General features: G+C 50.8%; 1 protein-coding gene across 3 annotated transcripts in view; it reads left to right on the forward strand.

The window, feature by feature from the left end:
* The window catches only part of TET3 (tet methylcytosine dioxygenase 3), a 112,563-nt gene that overhangs the window by 48,684 nt on the left and 45,567 nt on the right, over positions 1-18,312 (forward strand). For 2 of the 3 annotated variants that reach the window (XM_036263169.1, XM_036263170.1), the window contains one exon: positions 5,386-7,534. In XM_036263169.1, coding sequence (XP_036119062.1) covers positions 5,386-7,534 — 2,149 coding nt within the window. The remainder of the gene's footprint in view (positions 1-5,385; positions 7,535-18,312) is intronic. The other variant, XM_036263171.1, reaches the window with a different exon arrangement.

Consider the following 18,312-nt stretch of genomic DNA (forward strand, 5'->3'; position numbering starts at 1 on the left):
AGTCAGAAGGGACAGAGCGTGGGTGCCTGGTCTCTGCGCCTTGATGTCTAAGGCGTCAGCTGGGAAGGCTCAAGAGCTAGAGGTAACTCGAAGGCTGGCCTGGAATCCTCAAAGGGCTTCTTCACTCACACGTTTGGCAGGTGATGCCAGCTGTTGGGACCTCAGCTGGGATTGTCAGCTGGACACCTACATGCGGCCTTTCCATGTGCCTGGGTTTCCTCAGCATGGTGGCTGGGCTCCAAGAGTAAGTGTCCCAAGAGACCCAGGCGGAAGCTGTCTTACCTTGCAATGTCACTTCCTCCATTGTCACAAGTCCACCTGGATTTAGGGTGGGGGAGGTGCAGAATGTAGCCTCACATCTCCATGGCAGATGTGCATGTGGGGTAGAGGGCTTGTAGCGGCCGTCTTTGGAAAACAAAACCTGTCGCACATGGTAAGCACTGGGCTCATGCAGATGACATTCTTAAAATAAGGTTGAGCAAGGAACAGTTACAAAGTTGATGGCTGGGAGCCCCAGGGAAGGGCGAGATATGATCAACAAGAGATTGTAAGGTAGAGAAAAGACTACGTGTGTGCGTGTGCATGCGTATTTGTGGTGGGAGGAGGGGCTTGGGGTGTGTGGAGTTGCTTAAAGGAGCCACAGTCAGGTTGGAAAATTTAAAAATGTGCACACACACACACCAAAGCCCAAATAGGAGAGCAGGAGCAGAAAGGGAGGAGATGGGACAGAGAGGCACCTGTGTTCAGAGTTGTTTGGATCTGGTAATGGGGTGTGTTGGAAGGATGCGGATGATGTTTGGGTTGGGGACATTGGTGAGCAAGAACACTGGCAGAAATAGGAGAGTTGGAGAAGGAGCCTGTTGGAGGTGAGGGGGGGAATTCAGTTCCATTTCAGACTAACTGCATTACGTTGCAGGGGTTGGAGTTAGCTGGAGGTCAGCTGAGAGGTTCAGACACAGGGCAGACACGAGCATCCCCAGAGTGGTGGTTGCTGAGCCCAGAGGGGAGTGACAGTTGAGGGAGAAGTTGTGGAGGGTTTTAGCATTGGGGCATTCTGAGCTGGGAATTCGAAAGGGCCTAAACTAGCTCCCGTCCTCTTCCTCCAGCAGTGTCCTACCTCTAACAATCACCAAGTAACTGGTTTTCTTTTTGACATCTCCGTTGAAAAGAGCTTGCTGCCTCCTGGTTGTTAGAGGGATGGAGTCCAGTGCACTTTTTGGTATCTCTAAGTATTAAAACTCTTCCCTAAATTGAGCCTAAGTTCTTCTCTCTAAAGCTTCACCTGTTTTCTAATTCCACCTCTTGGGCCCACATGAAACGAATCTAATTCTTTTCCTAATGACAGACCTTCAGATGTTTAAAGACCTTCTTGAGTTTTGTCTTCTTCAGAACCAAAGGGACCCACCCATTCTCTGTGGTTTTGAACTATCCTGCTCGCTCTCCTCTGTGCCCCCTCCGAGGTGCAGCCCCACAGGAAGCCCGTGTTTCAGGTCGGGACTCCGGGCAGAGCAGGGCCAGTGCTGCCTGTGCTGCAGGGCCTGTGTGTCTCATTGTGGGTTGGGACCCGTTAGTGAACTATGAAATGCCGCCTATAAGAAAGAGAGAGGGAGGGAGGGATCCATTAATCTAGTAAGGAGAAATACTATTTTGCACAATTTTCATATATATAAATATATAATAGATCATGGTATAACATCTATTTCTCACTGTGGATTGTAGTGAAAAAATGTGAAAACATCCTGCATTATAAGACCCTTTATAATGGGCGTACCGTTGAGCCTTCTGCCCCCCTGAACCCTAAAATGCCTTGTGCACTAGTCTCAACCATTTTTATCTGCTTGGACATCGCTGACTGCTTCTTCCATCTTTAATTTGCACAGATGTGGTTTGGACCCCACGTCCAGACCCTCTTTACCCTGTTCGACTTTTTTCTTCTCCATTGACCTTTTGGACTTGATCCTGTCACTTAACATAGGTTTATCTCTCCCATTTTCAGCATCTGCCTGTTTGGTAAATGTGCTTCCGCTGCCCTTATTGATAACTAGGCTTGAACAGGAGAGTTCTGAGGATGGAGCCCTGTGGCAGACCTCTAAAGACTTGCCCCCTGGCTGACACGCCGCTCGGTACTTGGAGCATGGTCCTTCAGCTGGTGGTGGGCCAGCCTGCCAGCCCATGGTGCTCCGCAGCTGCGTTCACGGGGGTCATGGCCGACCTTGTGAAACTTGACCGTCTGCAGCCGGAGTCACAACCCAAATGTCTACAGGGCTTGGCAAGTAACACAAACGAACAAAGTGATAATTAATTCAGGCAGTTGATAAATAACCCCTGACTCTGGGCCTCGGTTTGTAGAAGCAGTGCTGAATGGTGAAGCTGGGTGTGAGCGGGAGTGGTAGCCAGTGCTCAGTGGTAGACCAAGTTGGCAGGCAGGAGTGGGGACCCTCAAAAAAGGCTGGGTTTCATGTGCAATTTTATTTTTTTAATGTTGGCAAAACAGACAAACCAACCCAACACTGTACAAGTTTCCCCCACTATCTGAAGGGAGAGGGTTTCTGTGAAACCTAACTGGAAGCTGAAATGACATAAAGCAAAGAAATACCATTAATTTATATGGAAGAAACTTTGAGCGTTCCCAGATTTGAAAAATAATCAACCAAATATGCTGAATTATGTCTAGGCTTACACTAAGCACAACATCCTTACGAGCTCTCTTAAGCTTCTCGGATACCTTAGGAGACATCTTGCTAAGGAATGCACAAAGTAAATCTAGGTAAAGCACAGATGCTCACAGACACAGTTCAGCCTCATGGCGGCTGGACGCTCAGATCCGAGTGTAGTTCCTGGGGAAAGAGCTTGGCGGGGCCACTGCTGCTGCTGACCCGCGCGCTGCCTCTGTGGCGGCTCACTGCAAGACCAACGCTGGGTGCTATTTTCAGATTTTGCCTTTTTTTTTTTTTTGGTTGGTCCTCACTCGAGAGCAGGTGGGAGGGAGGGAGGGAGAGAGAAACATCCATGTGAGAGGGATACATTGTCTAGTTGCCTCAGCATGACCCCGTAACCCAGGTACTTGCCCTTGATCAGAATCGAACTTGCAGCTCTTTGGTCCGTGGGCCATCGCTCTAACCGCTGAGCAAACCAGCCAGGGCCAGTTTTCGCCTTTTTTTTAAACTAAAAATTAAAATCCTCTGCGGATTTCTTTCAGTTAAGTGAAACAAGTACTAATGTTGGTGTTGCATAAAAGCAAAGTGGTGTAATGTGAACTTTCAGAAAGCAAGTATATACCTATGTAGGCCAAACAAAACAGGTCTGTGGCAGATTTGGCCTGCAGCCTTGAATCTGACCTGTGAGCCAGGATGTCTCCTCATCTCCTGGTCCAGTCATCATATGACACGCAACAGTGAGATTAGTTGGGTGGTAATGGGCTGATGGCCTTCGTTGGACCCGACTTCTGTCGTTCTTGTGGTCACCTACTTGGGAATCTTACCTGGGCCTCTTCTCACTCAGTGTCCTGAAAGTTGGAGACAGCATTTGCCCTTTTCCCACCTGTTGGCACCTTCCCCTGAGGGCAGATTTCCTCCAGGATCGCCAGCAAGTGTGAGGAATGTACCAGTGGACTCCCCTGGCCAGGAAACCGGCATTGAGAATTTCTGAACGTCTCCCCACCTGTCCTGGCTTCACTTCCCTCACTTCCCCTTTTTCTCTTTCTGGTCCGAAGAGCATTTTTTTCCCAGGGAATTCAGAGGCTCAAGAGCCAGCCTAGCCCTTCCTTGTTCTTATTCTCACACCAGAAATAACTCTTCCGATCTTTTTTGTTGTCTTGACCATTTTGGGGAAGCCTCAACTCATGGAGCATTGTTCTTCCTGACACTGTTTTTGTGAATCCATGCTATTCTCCCGTGTTCTTCTGGTCACACATGCTCGTGGTATTTGTTCCTGGTCTCCCCCCAGTGTCAGGGAGAGGCTGGCGTATTCCGTGGCCCATGGGGAACGGGAGGCTTTTCACTGGACTCAGAATGTGACTGCAGCAGCTGTGGGCAGAGGCACAGAATTCAAGAAGATTTGAACGTTGTCTTGAAGGAACTGTCAACTGGTGGGGGGGCAGCTACTTAGTTTACAGTAGTGGCATGTGATAAGTGCTAATAGAGACACCTGTCGGGTGCCATGGAACCCAGGGGAAGGAGCCAAAGTAGCCTCTCTCTCTATATGTATACATTTTTTTCTAATCTTCTCCCAAGGACATTTTTCCATTTTTTGTTCAGATAGAGTAGGAGGGAGAGAGAGGAAGAGAGAGAGAAACATCGATGTGAAAGGGACACATCGAGTGGCTGCCTCCTGCAGGGCCCAACCAGGGCCAGGGACAAACTGCAACGGAGGTACGTGCCCTTAGCGGGAACCGAACCCAGGTCTCTCTGGACCGCAGGCCGACGCTCTAACTGCTGAGCCAAACCGACCAGGGCCCTTCCATATATTTTTTAAATTAGCATTCTACTGTAAGGAAGAACTCTCCTTTCTGGAGGGATGAATCTTCTCAGTTCTGTGTCTTTGTATTAGCTTTTAAATTGCGGGACCAGGCTCCTAGCGGGCCCTCTTCTTGTGTCCTCCCCCTGCTGTGTGCTTTGGTGGACGTCAGCTTCCTGGGCTTGGGGAGGGGCCTGGATCTTCTTCCAAGAAGTAATGGGCTTGTCATCCACAGGACTGGCTCAGCATGGGGCAGAACACATGCGGTGCCAGGTTGGCAGTGTTTCCCTCAGGCCTGGGACAGAGTGGGGTTGTCGTCCTGTCCCAGACTCTGAGCTCAGCCTGGGCTTACGTGAGGACGGTAGTGGGCATATGAAAGAACTTGTGGGTTCCTTCCCACTGAGAAGCTGTGGCTGACCCCTTGTCCTAGCTAAGTTTGTTAATCGAATAAAATTTGTCACACATATTTTACACTTACTGCACATTGCTACCTGGTGTGCTTGGGTAGTTTACTGTTCTCTCCTGGGAAAAAAATCAGCATGGTCCTGGTGTCACCTTGGTCCTTGGGAGTTAAAGGCCTTTCTAGGTGTCCTTAACAAATGCTTAGTTTCAGGGGAGCCTTGTCAGTGTGATTGATCTGAGGCCCCCAAACGTCTGAGCAACATTCAGAATTCCGTACGAGGCGCTCGCAGAGATCTGCCTTCCATTCCTGCTGGTGCAGCGAGCGGGAAAAGGAGACTTGGGATGATGAGCTGAGGTTCATATCAGAGACAGAGGGTTTGCCAGGAAAGCAGGGCTTAGGTGTGCATCTGAGTGGTGTGAAGCAGTACAAGCTTTTTAAATATGATGGCTCATCTTTTTCCCCTTTTTTTTCCCCTCTCTTTCTCTCTCTCTCTCTCTCTCTTTCCCTCCCTCTCTCCCTCCCTCCAGACAGGCTCAGAGCTCAGCCCAGTTGATGGACCTGTTCCAGGTCAGATGGACTCAGGGCCAGTGTACCATGGGAACTCAAGGCAGCTAAGCGCCTCAGGGGCGCCGGTCAATGGTGCTAGAGAACCCGCAGGACCCAGCCTGCTGGGGGCTGGGGATCCTTGGCGAGTAGACCAGAAGCCCGGCTGGGACGCTACCCCAGGCCCAGCTCACACTGCTCGGCTGGAAGATGCCCACGATCTGGTGGCCTTTTCGGCTGTGGCCGAAGCCGTGTCCTCTTACGGGGCCCTTAGCACCCGGCTCTATGAAACCTTCAACCGTGAGATGAATCGCGAGGCCGGGAACAACAGCAGGGGACCCCAGTCCGGGCCCGAGAGCTGCTCTGCCAGCAGCGAAGACCTGGACACGCTGCAGACAGCCCTGGCCCTCGCTCGGCATGGCATGAAACCACCCAGCTGCAACTGCGATGGCCCGGAATGCCCCGACTACCTCGAGTGGCTGGAGGGGAAGATCAAGTCTGTGGTCGTGGAAGGAGGGGAGGACCGGCCCAGGCTCCCAGGGACTCTGCCTCCTAGTGAGGCTGGCCTCCCAGCACCCAGCTCCAGGCCACTCCTCAGCTCTGAGGTCCCCCAGATACCTCCCCCAGAGGGCCTGCCTCTGTCCCAGAATGCCCTGAGTATCGCCAAGGAAAAAAACATCAGCCTGCAGACCGCCATCGCCATCGAAGCCCTCACGCAGCTCTCCTCTGCCCTCCCCCAGCCTTCTCACTCCACCTCCCAGGCTTCTTGCCCCCTTCCCGAGGCCTTGTCCCCTCCCGCCCCGTTCAGATCTCCCCAGTCCTACCTCCGGGCCCCCTCGTGGCCTGTGGTACCCCCTGAAGAGCCCCCATCCTTTGTTCCCGACAGCCCTGCCTTCCCCCCAGCAACTCCTAGAACAGAGTTTCCTGAAGCCTGGGGCACTGACACCCCACCAGCAACTCCCCGGAGCTCTTGGCCCATGCCTCGCCCGAGCCCTGACCCCATGGCTGAACTGGAGCAGTTGTTGGGCAGTGCCAGTGATTATATCCAGTCAGTATTCAAGCGGCCAGAGGCCCTGCCCACCAAGCCCAAGGTCAAGGTTGAGGCTCTCTCTTCCTCCCCAGCCCCAGCCCCAGCCCCCGTTCTCCAGAGAGAGGCTCCCACACCAGCCTCGGAGCCAAATACCCACCAGAAGGCCCAGGCCGCCCTGCAGCAGCACCTCCACCATAAGCGCAGTCTCTTCCTGGACCAGGCCCAAAACGCCTCCTCCTTCCCTGCTCCCACGGAGCCTCCTGCTCCCGGCTGGTGGGCACCGTCAAGCTCACCTGTCCCGCGGCCTGCAGACAGACCGCCCAAGGAGAAGAAGAAGAAACCCCTGACACCAGTTGGAGGTCCCCTGGGTCCTGAGAAAGCCACTCCTGCGATCAAGCCCAGTGTCCGGAAGCCCATTCAGATCAAGAAGTCCAGGCCGCGGGAAGCGCAGCCGCTCTTCCCGCCTCTGCGGCAAATCGTCCTAGAAGGGCTGCGGTCCCCGGCCACCGAGGATGCGCAGGCACATCCACCTGCCTCTGCCCTTGCCCCTGCCCCTGCCTCACAGGGCTCTGCTGTCCCCCTCCCCCCAGAACCTTCTCTTGCGCTATTTGCACCTAGTCCCTCTGGGGACAGCCTGCTGCCCCCTACTCAGGAAATGAGGTCCCCCAGCCCCACGGCAACCCTGCAGCCAGGCTCTGCTGGCCCTCTTCCCCCCGCTGATGACAAGCTGGAAGAGCTCATCCGGCAGTTTGAAGCTGAATTTGGGGATAGCTTTGGGCTTCCCGGCCCCCCGTCTGTGCCCATTCAGGACCCCGACAACCAGCCAACGTGTCTCCCAGCCCCCGAGAGCCCTTTGGCCACCCGTTCCCCCAAGCAAATCAAGATCGAGTCTTCGGGGGCTGTGACTGTGCTTTCAACCACCTGCTTCCATTCAGAGGAGGGAGGCCAGGAGGCCACACCCACCAAGGCTGAGAACCCACTCACACCCACCCTCAGTGGTTTCCTGGAGTCACCTCTTAAGTACCTGGACACACCTACCAAGAGTCTGCTGGACACACCTGCCAAGAGAGCCCAGGCTGAGTTCCCCACCTGCGACTGCGTCGGTAATTCCTCTGGGTGTCAGGGAAGGGCAGGGGGTTGTGGCCCGGGCTTGGGCTCCTAGGGCTCTGTCTGTCATCTGGGCAAACCATTACTGTGTGCCAGCTACCACTCTGGGGTCTGGGGACAGAAGTGAGCTCACAGGCCAGTGCAAGAGACATTGAAGGAAAGGACTGAGGATGCTTTGTGGGGCATGGCATGTCAGTAGAGGTGGGCACAGGCACTTGGTCACACAGATCACGGAAAGGCATCATGGAGGCCTTCCTGTGGGAGGTGGTGCTTGTGCAGAGGCCTGAGCTCGTTGGCTCTGAGAGGGTGGGGCTCATTTGGACTGTTCTTGGTCTGGGGGTAACAGAAAGGGAGGGGCATGTGTGGGGATGAACAAAAGGTGGCATGAGAAGCAGGCAGGGACCAGGTTTCTCAGGGCCCAGCGAGCCAAGGTTGGGCGTTTGACTTGATCTCATAGGTAATAGTGAGCTTCTGAGGGTTTTAAAGCATGCCATGACCTTGTGTTTCTGAAAGACTATTCTGGCTTGTGGTGGAGAGGAGGGATTGGTGGGGGGAACTGTAAGAAAGGTGTCTTGAGCCAGGCAAGAAATCTCAAGGGTCTGGACGGATAGAGTGGCGGGTGAGAGGCACAGAGTGGGTGGGTTGGAGGGCCTCTGAGGAGGAGGGGATGTGGGAATGAGGACAACTCGGTGTCCACCTGGGTGGTGGTGGTCACTGAGAACACAGATTAGGAGGAGAGCTGATACCTTCTGTCTGGACAAGCTGAGTGTGTAGGGGCTGAGATTGGGCTCTGGGTTAGGGACTGGGACAGAGCTAGCGTCCCGGTGGTGGTTGAGCTGTGGTGTGGGTGAGAGCTCTGAGGAGTTGGGTGTTTCTTGCTTTCCAGAGTGACAGCAGTCCCGGGGCTGTGAGGGCGGCTCCCAGGGACTTCTGCTGTCTGCGGTGGGTGGGGGTGGGGCTGGGGTCACTGACGCACTGGCTCCAGGTCCAGTTTAGACTCCAGCGTGCTGGTATTTATGGAGTGTTCCCTAAAAGATACGTGTGTCAGATGTTGACCAAAAAAACACGTTGATGTTGGTGAGGAGCATGTTGAACTCTTGAAAGTTTATGATACACAAACAGGTTCTGCAAAAAGGCTGTCTTCCCTGCTTGTCAGATACCTTAGTGTCACATCACTTTTGTGATTTGTTGAGATGTTGTATCCCTGTCAATGAGGAGGAGCTGAGCTGCCACCCAGCTACCCCAGACTCCTGGGATACAGGGTAGAAGGATCAGTGGTGAGGAGTCACTTGGGGAGCAAGGGCCAGTTGGCCCCAGGTCTTCTGATGGGGTGAACAGATGTGCAGGGCCCTGCCGGACGCTCACAGACGTGCTCCGGGACTGTGGTTCCCACCAAGGGCTCAGCCTGGATCTGACTGACAAGGACATGACCCTTGTTTCCCAGCATTTGGGAGAGGCTCGTTCTCATCATAGGAGTTGGGCTTCCTTTGCCCTTTTCTGTCTTCATGTCGGTCTGTATCGTCCCGGCTGTGTGTGTTCAGTGCACTGGTAGGTGTTTCTCCCCCTCCAGGGTAGGCAGTATCCTTACCTAGCGCTCAGGACATAGTTGATCCTTAATAAATACTGTAGTTGTTGGATTCAGTTACATGGGCATTGTGTTTGATCAAACTAGTTTTTTTAAATTTGAATTCTTATTCCATCACTTCCTCATGTATAAAATGAAAATGATAATAGTAGCCCCTTTCCAGGGCTGTTGTGAGGAGTAAATTAGTTGATACACGTGAAGCCCTGAGAACTGTGGCTGGCCAGCAGTACACACTCTGAAGTGTTAGCTGTTATCAAGCCTAGTGAATGCAATACGGCAACACAAAGAAGTAAAAGCACCCACGTTACAGAGGAGAGAAGGTGCTGGCTGTGCTGGATTCATCAGCCATCTACTGCTTACCTAGTTCTGTGCCCACTACCAGTAGGAATGGAAATGAAGAGAAATCGTTCATCTCTGACGGGCTTTGTGGTTTGTTTGAAGAGACAGTGTAAACAATGAAATATTCAGTCACCCATTCAACAGGTGTCTGCCAGGTACCTGTGCTGTCATATGGAAGTGGCCAGACTGTAAGAGTGCTCTGAGGCACCGGGCTTTGTTGTCATTATGGAGGGTAATGTTTTATTTAACACATTCTTGTTCAGAGTTGGGTCTTGAAAAATGCAGTGGACACAGATGGGGAGAGACAGGGAGGGGGCCCTCCAGACCGAGGACATGCGTGAGCGCAACCTTAGGGGGAGCATGGTGCAAGCTAGCAGGATGGAAGACCAGCAGAGCACTGGGTGGACCTGAACCCTCAGCTTCTCCTGCGTTCCTTGCACCAGATGCCCCCACCCCCACCCCGTCCCAAGAGGACAGGTCTCAGCTGTGAAGCTAGTGAGCAGAAGTGCAGGCAGTAGACTGTCAGCACCAGAGAAACCTGGCGGTGGTAACTCTGGCAGCTTTGCCTTGGCCGGCGGGGAGCCAGGGGCACTAAGAGAGAAGGGGAGCAGAGATTCCCACCGCCAGTCATTTATTGCTCCAGTCATGTTTGATGCTAAGCAGAAAGTTAGAACTGAACCTACCTTGTATTGTTAAATTACGGAAAAATGCTTAGGTGGGAACAGCAGGCACAAATAGTGTATAAATGATCATCTCACGTTGGTTGGAAAACAGCAAAGACTAGAAGGAAATATATCAACAGCGATCAGACTGTGGGGTGACTTTTCCCTCAGAGGTTTTCTGAATTTTCTGTAGTGAAATAGTTGTATCTTATAATCAAGAAACATTTTTGAAAGTACATTCTAGAGAGAGCATGGAAGATGGATTGGTGGAGGGTGATAATCTTGCGGCAGGAGACCAGTGAGGAAGCTAGTAATAATGATGATGATGATAATTATGAAACCTTGCTCTGTTCCAGGCCCGGTGCCAAGTACCTTATAGTCACCACCTCATTCAGTGCTTATAACAACATCTCCATGAGGTGGATACTGTCAGCACTGTAGTTCCATCTTAATGATGAAGAAGTCAAGTTAGATGAAGTAATTTACCCAGGCCATAAAGCTAGCAAATGTTGGAAGTGAGATTTGAACCTTGGAGGTTGGACTCTTAACCCGTGTCATATATTGACGGAGATTGTTTAGCTGAGAAAGGAGTCCTAACTCAAACAGTGGTATTAGGAATGACGAGGGCCAGAGAAGAAGGGATTCACTTGGAAACAGTGTCTGGAGGTGCTGGGGTTCGTGTTAGGGAAAGCCAACCTATTTTCCAGAAATGCCTGGACCCCCACGTCTGGACGGGGGCTTCCATTGGCTGGTACGGCAGAATGATCCTCGTGAACTTGGGCTCAGGACAAGGGTTAGGAATAAAGCTGCTCACTCTGGGATTTATGTCAGATGGGAACCATCTTTATTCCAGAAACTCATCCCTCAGCAGGGACAGGTAGAGGGTGCAGACTGCATGTCAGCGTAGACGCGGCAGTGAAATTTGGAGATGCCAATACGTGCTCACAATAAGTGATTGGTAAATACTATAGAAACCACTTTAGAAAAGCATGAAAAAGTTGTAAAGCTTAGCAAAAGAAATGTAATGTTCAAGGTCTGTGGTGATTTTTGCCAGATAAGCAGTTTTGGCCAATATGGACATCGCCAGGTAACCAAAAAGCCAAACACCAAGAGCATTTTTTTGTGCTAGTATTAAGACCATGGGCTTCTGAAGGTATGGCTGGGATTTATACGAACTTGTTCTCTGAATCCGGAAACACTAAAATTAAAGACACCCTTTGAAGCTTTAAAGAAATAAATTTAAAAGTCGTGAAAGGACATGCCTTACTTCAGAAGGTAGTAGGATGTGTACAGGTTTGGGATTACTTAAGCACATGTTGAACTTCTACCTTGAATTATTAGAGGAAGAGAGTATTGATATATTTCTAATATTCTGAGGCACACATTGGAGATCCTGCTAACCACCTCTTAACCATCCTGTATCCCCCCTTAATCATCCTGTATCCCCCCTTAACCATCTTGTAACCCCCCCTTAACCATCCTGTAACCCCCCTTAACCATCCTGTAACCCCCCTTAACCATCCTGTAACCCCCCTTAACCATCCTGTAACCCCCCTTAACCATCCTGTAACCCCCCCTTAACCGTCCTGTAACCCCCCCTTAACCGTCCTGTAACCCCCCTTAACCGTCCTGTAACCATCCTTAACCGTCCTGTAACCCCCCTTAACCGTCCTGTAACCATCCTTAACCGTCCTGTAACCCCCCTTAACCGTCCTGTAACCATCCTTAACCGTCCTGTAACCCCCCCTTAACCGTCCTGTAACCCCCTTAACCGTCCTGTAACCATCCTTAACCGTCCTGTAACCATCCTTAACCGTCCTGTAACCATCCTTAACCGTCCTGTAACCCCCCTTAACCGTCCTGTAACCCCCCTTAACCGTCCTGTAACCATCCTTAACCGTCCTGTAACCCCCTTAACCGTCCTGTAACCCCCTTAACCGTCCTGTAACCATCCTTAACCGTCCTGTAACCCCCCTTAACCGTCCTGTAACCATCCTTAACCGTCCTGTAACCCCCCTTAACCGTCCTGTAACCCCCTTAACCGTCCTGTAACCCCCCTTAACCGTCCTGTAACCATCCTTAACCGTCCTGTAACCATCCTTAACCGTCCTGTAACCATCCTTAACCGTCCTGTAACCCCCCTTAACCGTCCTGTAACCCTCCGTAACCGTCCTTAACCCCCCTTAAACCGTCCTGTAACCATCCTTAATCGTCCTGTAACCCCCCTTAACCGTCCTGTAACCATCCTTAACCGTCCTGTAACCCCCCCTTAACCGTCCTGTAACCATCCTTAACCGTCCTGTAACCCCCCTTAACCGTCCTGTAACCCCCCCTTAACCGTCCTGTAACCCCCTTAACCGTCCTGTAACCCCCCTTAACCGTCCTGTAACCCCCCTTAACCGTCCTGTAACCCCCCTTAACCGTCCTGTAACCCCCCTTAACCGTCCTGTAACCCCCCCTTAACCGTCCTGTAACCCCCCCTTAACCGTCCTGTAACCCCCCTACCCGTCCTGTAACCCCCCTTAACCTCCTGTAACCCCCTTAACCGTCCTGTAACCCCCCCTTAACCGTCCTGTAACCCCCTTAACCGTCCTGTACCCCCCTTAACCGTCCTGTAACCCCCTTACCGTCCTGTAACCCCCTTTAACCGTCCTGTAACCCCCCTTAACCGTCCTGTAACCCCCCTTAACCGTCCTGTAAACCCCCTTAACCGTCCTGTAACCCCCCTTAACCGTCCTGTAACCCCCCTTAACCGTCCTGTAACCCCCCTTAACCGTCCTGTAACCCCCCTTAACCGTCCTGTACCCCCCCTTAACCGTCCTGTAACCCCCCTTAACCGTCCTGTAACCCCCCTTAACCGTCCTGTAACCCCCCTTAACCGTCCTGTAACCCCCCTTAACCGTCCTGTAACCATCCTTAACCGTCCTGTAACCATCCTTAACCGTCCTGTAACCCCCCTTAGCCGTCCTGTAACCCCCCTTAGCCGTCCTGTAACCCCCCTTAACCGTCCTGTAACCCCCCCTTAACCGTCCTGTAACCCCCCCTTAACCGTCCTGTAACCATCCTTAACCGTCCTGTAACCCCCTTAACCGTCCTGTAACCCCCTTAACCGTCCTGTAACCCCCTTAACCGTCCTGTAACCATCCTTAACCGTCCTGTAATCATCCTTAACCGTCCTGTAACCCCCCCTTAACCGTCCTGTAACCCCCCTTAACCGTCCTGTAACCCCCCCCTTAACCGTCCTGTAACCCCCCTTAACCGTCCTGTAACCCCCCCTTAACCGTCCGGTAACCCCCCTTAACGTCCGGTAACCCCCCTTAACCGTCCTGTAACCCCCCTTAACCGTCCTGTAACCCCCCTTAACCGTCCTGTAACCCCCCTTAACCGGCCTGTAACCCCCCCTTACCGTCCTGGTACCCCCCTTAACCGTCCTGTAACCCCCCTTAACCGTCCTGTAACCACCCGCTTAACTGTCCTGTAACCCCTTAACAAGCCGTAACCCCCCTAAATCGTCCTGTAAACCCCCCTTAACCGTCCTGTAACCCCCCCTTAACCGTCCTGTAACCCCCTTAACCGTCCTGTAACCCCCTTAAATGTCCTGTAACCCCCTTAACCGTCCTGTAACCCCCTTAACCATCCTGTAACCCCCTTAACCGTCCTGTAACCCCCCTTAACCGTCCTGTAACCATCCTTAACCGTCCTGTAACCCCCCTTAACCGTCCTGTAACCCCCCCTTAACCGTCCTGTAACCCCCCCTTAACCGTCCTGTAACCCCCCTTAACCGTCCTGTAACCCCCCTTAACCGTCCTGTAACCCCCTTAACCGTCCTGTAACCCCCCTTAACCGTCCTGTAACACCCCTTAACCGTCCTGTAACACCCCTTAACCGTCCTGTAACCCCCTTAAATGTCCTGTAACCCCCTTAACCATCCTGTAACCCCCGTGAGAGACAGGACGGGGAGCTGCAATGACTGTTGGCCCTTTTGTATCTTGTCTATTCTCAGAAGTGGGGGGACTCGCAAGGAGAGCCAGTTTAGGGCAGGAGTGAGTCCCGGGGACATTTTAGTGGGGGAAGCATCCTTGGAGATCCTCTGTGTATCGTTTTATAGATGAGGAAACAGGTCTGCGTTCACTTTCAAGTCTTGTCCTGATGTCGCTGAGGCACAGCCCAGTCAGCTGTCAGCAGATCAGGAAACAGATGTTCAGGGCCGCCTTCGTAGAAATGCTGCTTTTTATATAGGTGATCATTCTGCCCTAAAAAAATAGCCAAAGACCAGTACAAAAAGACTGTCTCCGTTGTCTGGAATGTGGGGAAAGTTTGGCTGAGGGAGGGATGCTGCCCTGCAGGTGCGGCTGACAGCGGTGTCCCCTGGGTCACCCCGGTATGGACGACAGCCTGAATGGAGGACACAGAGGCTCATCTCTGCTTACATCCACGACAAGTCTACTTCCTCCAGTTTCTATGAGAATGTGTTTTCTGTCCTTGCATTTAGTTTGAGATAAAAGAGGAACTTCGTTGTTTAAAAAGACAATAGGATATTTTGATACCAGTATAAAGGTGGGGAATCTGACTCTGGGTGGGAGGGCATCAGAAAAAGCCTCCTGGAGGAGGTGATGTCTGATCTAAATTTTAAAGGATAAGCAGAAGTTTAATAGGTTAAGAGGGAGAAAGTGGAGTGTTCCAGGCAAAGGGACATGAAGACGTGGACATGGGAAAACACGGGGAAATACACGTCATTCCGGTGTGACTGGTGTGTGAGATGAAAGGTTGGGAGTGGCCAGAGAGGAAAGTTTCAGGGTGAGCGGGATGGTACCGAAGGCTGAGAAACCAGTTTGCGATCTCAGGCAAGAAATAATAGGCACCTGAACTAAGAAGGACATCGAGTAGGAGGGAGGAGAGGAGGGGCTTGGTAAGAGAAAGAATAAGAATTAATTGGTTCAGTGACCAGTTGAATTTGGAAGTAAGGATCAAGAAGCAGTTATAGGTGACTTCTAGGTTCCAGGTTGGGCGGCTGGGTGGGATGGTGGTGCCGTCCACCAAGACTGGAAATGTTGGGAGGGAAGCAAGTTTGGACACGCAGACTCTGAGGTATCTGGAGGTGTGTATCCGGTTGGATCTGTGAATTGGAGGTTCTTCAGCAAACTGGTGGTAGTTGCTGTTTCAGTGAGGGTCATTCCACCAGGATGAATATGTAGATGGAGAAGAGACCTGAGAATGCAGGATACTGACATATAGGGGAGAGACTCTCAAACAGGAGGTGTGAAGGAGGTGTGGATGCGTGGGAGGTGGAGAGGGCTAACAGCACCAGTGTTGAAGAGGGGTCAGGATTTAAGCTGGATTCTTCTTTGTCTTGACATTATTTATTATACGTAACTAGTCTTTTCAGTGAAATCCCAGGTTACTTAAAAATAGGGACTGCCCTGGCGCAGTGGCTCAGTTGGTTAGAGCATCATCTCAAAAGGTTGCGGGTTTCATTCCTGATCAGGACACATACCTAGGTTTCGGGGTTGATCTCTGGTCGGGGTGCATATGGGAAGGCAACCAATCCATTTCTCTCTCACATGGATGTTTCTCTCTCCCCCTTCCTCTCTTTCTAAAATGCATTGAAAACATGTCCTCGGGTGAGGATTAAAAAAAAAAAAAGGAACTGAATATTGTATTTTAAAAGCATCTAGACCAGCGCTGAGCATATGGTAAGTTCTCCACATATGTATTTTTTTGTTAACTGGTCAACCTTATTCTATCTCTCTATTTAAACTACAAAGGCATCGGATCAGTTTAGGCATGATCCCCTAACCTTCATCTTTGTCATCTGTGAATGTGACCATTGTTATAAAGGTATTTCTGTCTACTACCTGCAGGCCGAGCATGCTGCCCATGACCTTCCAGCCAGCTCACCTGAGATTTTAGAGATTTGAATTTTTAAAAAATGTTCATCTGGTGTACCTGATCCAGGGTGGGACCCAACTATCTACCTCCCCTTTGTGTGGGTTTGTGGTTGCCCGGAGGTGTCATGCCAGCAGTCATTGACTGACGTAGAACCTCATTAGTTATATAGGCTTAAGCTGTTTGGCTTTAAGTCCACTAACATTACATCAGGAAGCTGAGGATTCTGTAGGATTGTTTGGAAAACGAAGGTAGCTGTAGCACCTTTGCGTGGTCTGGACACCGGTGTATTACTCGTATGCCAGTTACCAACGGCCTGTCTCTGTATCGGCGTCTGTCCGAGAGAAGAAGAAATTCCTCAGCCAGTATCTGTACCTGGCATGAGGGTCCCCACTGGGAAATGTGGGTGCCCCAGTCTCTGGTAGAGAGAGGGGAAGGTGGAAGTTTGTTCAGAAATTAAGGGTCCCTTTTTCTGTTCAGTGATAAGGAGTAGTTTCTTCTGTTCAGTGTCTCTTGCTAACAGCAGAAAGGACACATGTCATTCTCTCCCAGCCTGGTGCAGAAGTGGATCAGAGCTTATTTTCTGTTTTAATGAGTATAGAATTAAGTGCACAGGGCAGAGGGAAGCACCTAGAGCCACATAACCAACATTTGTCAAAAATAGGATTTTTCTCCTGAGCACTACCCCAGAGCTTTCGACTCTGTGTTTTAGAAAAAAACTCTTCCCTTCTGCCCTCACTACTCAAAGTGGGACTGAAAGATTTTTTTTCCGTACGAAAGGTTGAGCTGTTTTCTTGCTCTGTCACTTTACCTCTATGGAGAAGGAAGAAAGATTACACCGGGGACTAAAAGGTAAGAGAGCAAAATGTCCCTTTCCTGAAACCTGGCGAAAGAAACAAAAGCAGAGGAGAAATTCCATCAGCTGAAACTTAGAAATAGCCCCAATGTTAAAACACAAATTTAAGGGCTGTCTGGCAGTTAAAGGTCAATTTGAATTACAATAAAGGATGACGGGTATACAACTCCCAGTATTGAGAAACACAATAGGGGAGGCGCAGAGGGACCCCACAGCTTGGAGAGAGAGGCTGAGACCACCCATCCGGAAGGCATTCTCGCTGGATGGTCAGGATTGCAAACAAGCCCCTTTTCCTGTTTGTTCCAGCGTCTGCAGGGGATAAGGTGTGGGGTGAGGACGGTTGGCTGGAGGGATGGGAAACCATACCCTAGGAGCTAGCTTTGTAACGCAGGGCCAGCAGCACCAAACAAAGGCCATTGTGCAGAGAGAAATACTTGTCTAACCACCCAACGAAAGTCCTGCAAACCATAGGGCTATATTTTAACTTGATGTCTTATCAGAAGGACCAGCTCACTCCCATATGAGGAAATAAACTAGAATCCTAGCATCAGAACAGAGTGTAACCCAACCCTCAACACACAGATTTAGAGATGTTGGCCCCAACAAACAGAGGACATAGAGATGAAATTTCCTAGTCGTAGCTGTCCAAAGCCAGCCCCAATTCCTCCCATCCCCCCTCAGGCTGCTGAATTACTGAACTAATAATTGAAACCTCTATAACATCCAATTTTCTAATGTGATTTCTAAGAGAAGAATTTGAACAGTGCCCGGGCAGAGAGAAGTAAGGAGATTCTATTCATTCTGTTTTGGGGCAAATGAGTCTAGACTGGTGGCTTTCAATTAGGGACTCTTACCCCTTATCCCCCCTGGGGCCATTGGACAATGTCTGAGAACATTTTTTTTGTCACAACTGGTGTACTTCTGGCATCTAGAGATAGAGGCCAGGGATATGCCCACACCTTCAACAATACACAGGACAGTCCCCACAATAAAGCATTCTCCAGTCCAAATTGTCAGTGGTGCCGAGCGGGAGAAATCCTGGAGCTGAATTTCCTCCTTTGAAAGATTAACAAGCAAACAGACACAAAGTAGAGGGGTTCATAATAACATTCAGAAGGAAGGTTTACATTACAAATACAAGAAGAGTTTGGACAACTTGTTCATACCTTCCAGGAAGTTGAATAAAATGTTCACAGTGAAACCAGAAATGAAAGATGGGGTGCTGGAATAAAGTTACAGAGAAGGACAAGAGATGGGGATTAAATTCCAGGGGCATGTCTTTGCCCGGAGCACTTGCAACTGTCCTAGAAGCTGCAAAAAGCAGAATCAGAGTTAACAGAAAAAGCAAGCCAGTGAGAAGGAGAGACAGGCTTGAAAGGTCGTTCCTAACCAGGAAAAGAAAATAGATACGAGCATCACTGAAGTGAAGGTAAGGGGAGGATACAG

This window comes from Molossus molossus, unplaced genomic scaffold, assembly GCF_014108415.1.
Source record: "Molossus molossus isolate mMolMol1 unplaced genomic scaffold, mMolMol1.p scaffold_m16_p_15, whole genome shotgun sequence".
NCBI classification, from domain to species: domain Eukaryota; kingdom Metazoa; phylum Chordata; class Mammalia; order Chiroptera; family Molossidae; genus Molossus; species Molossus molossus.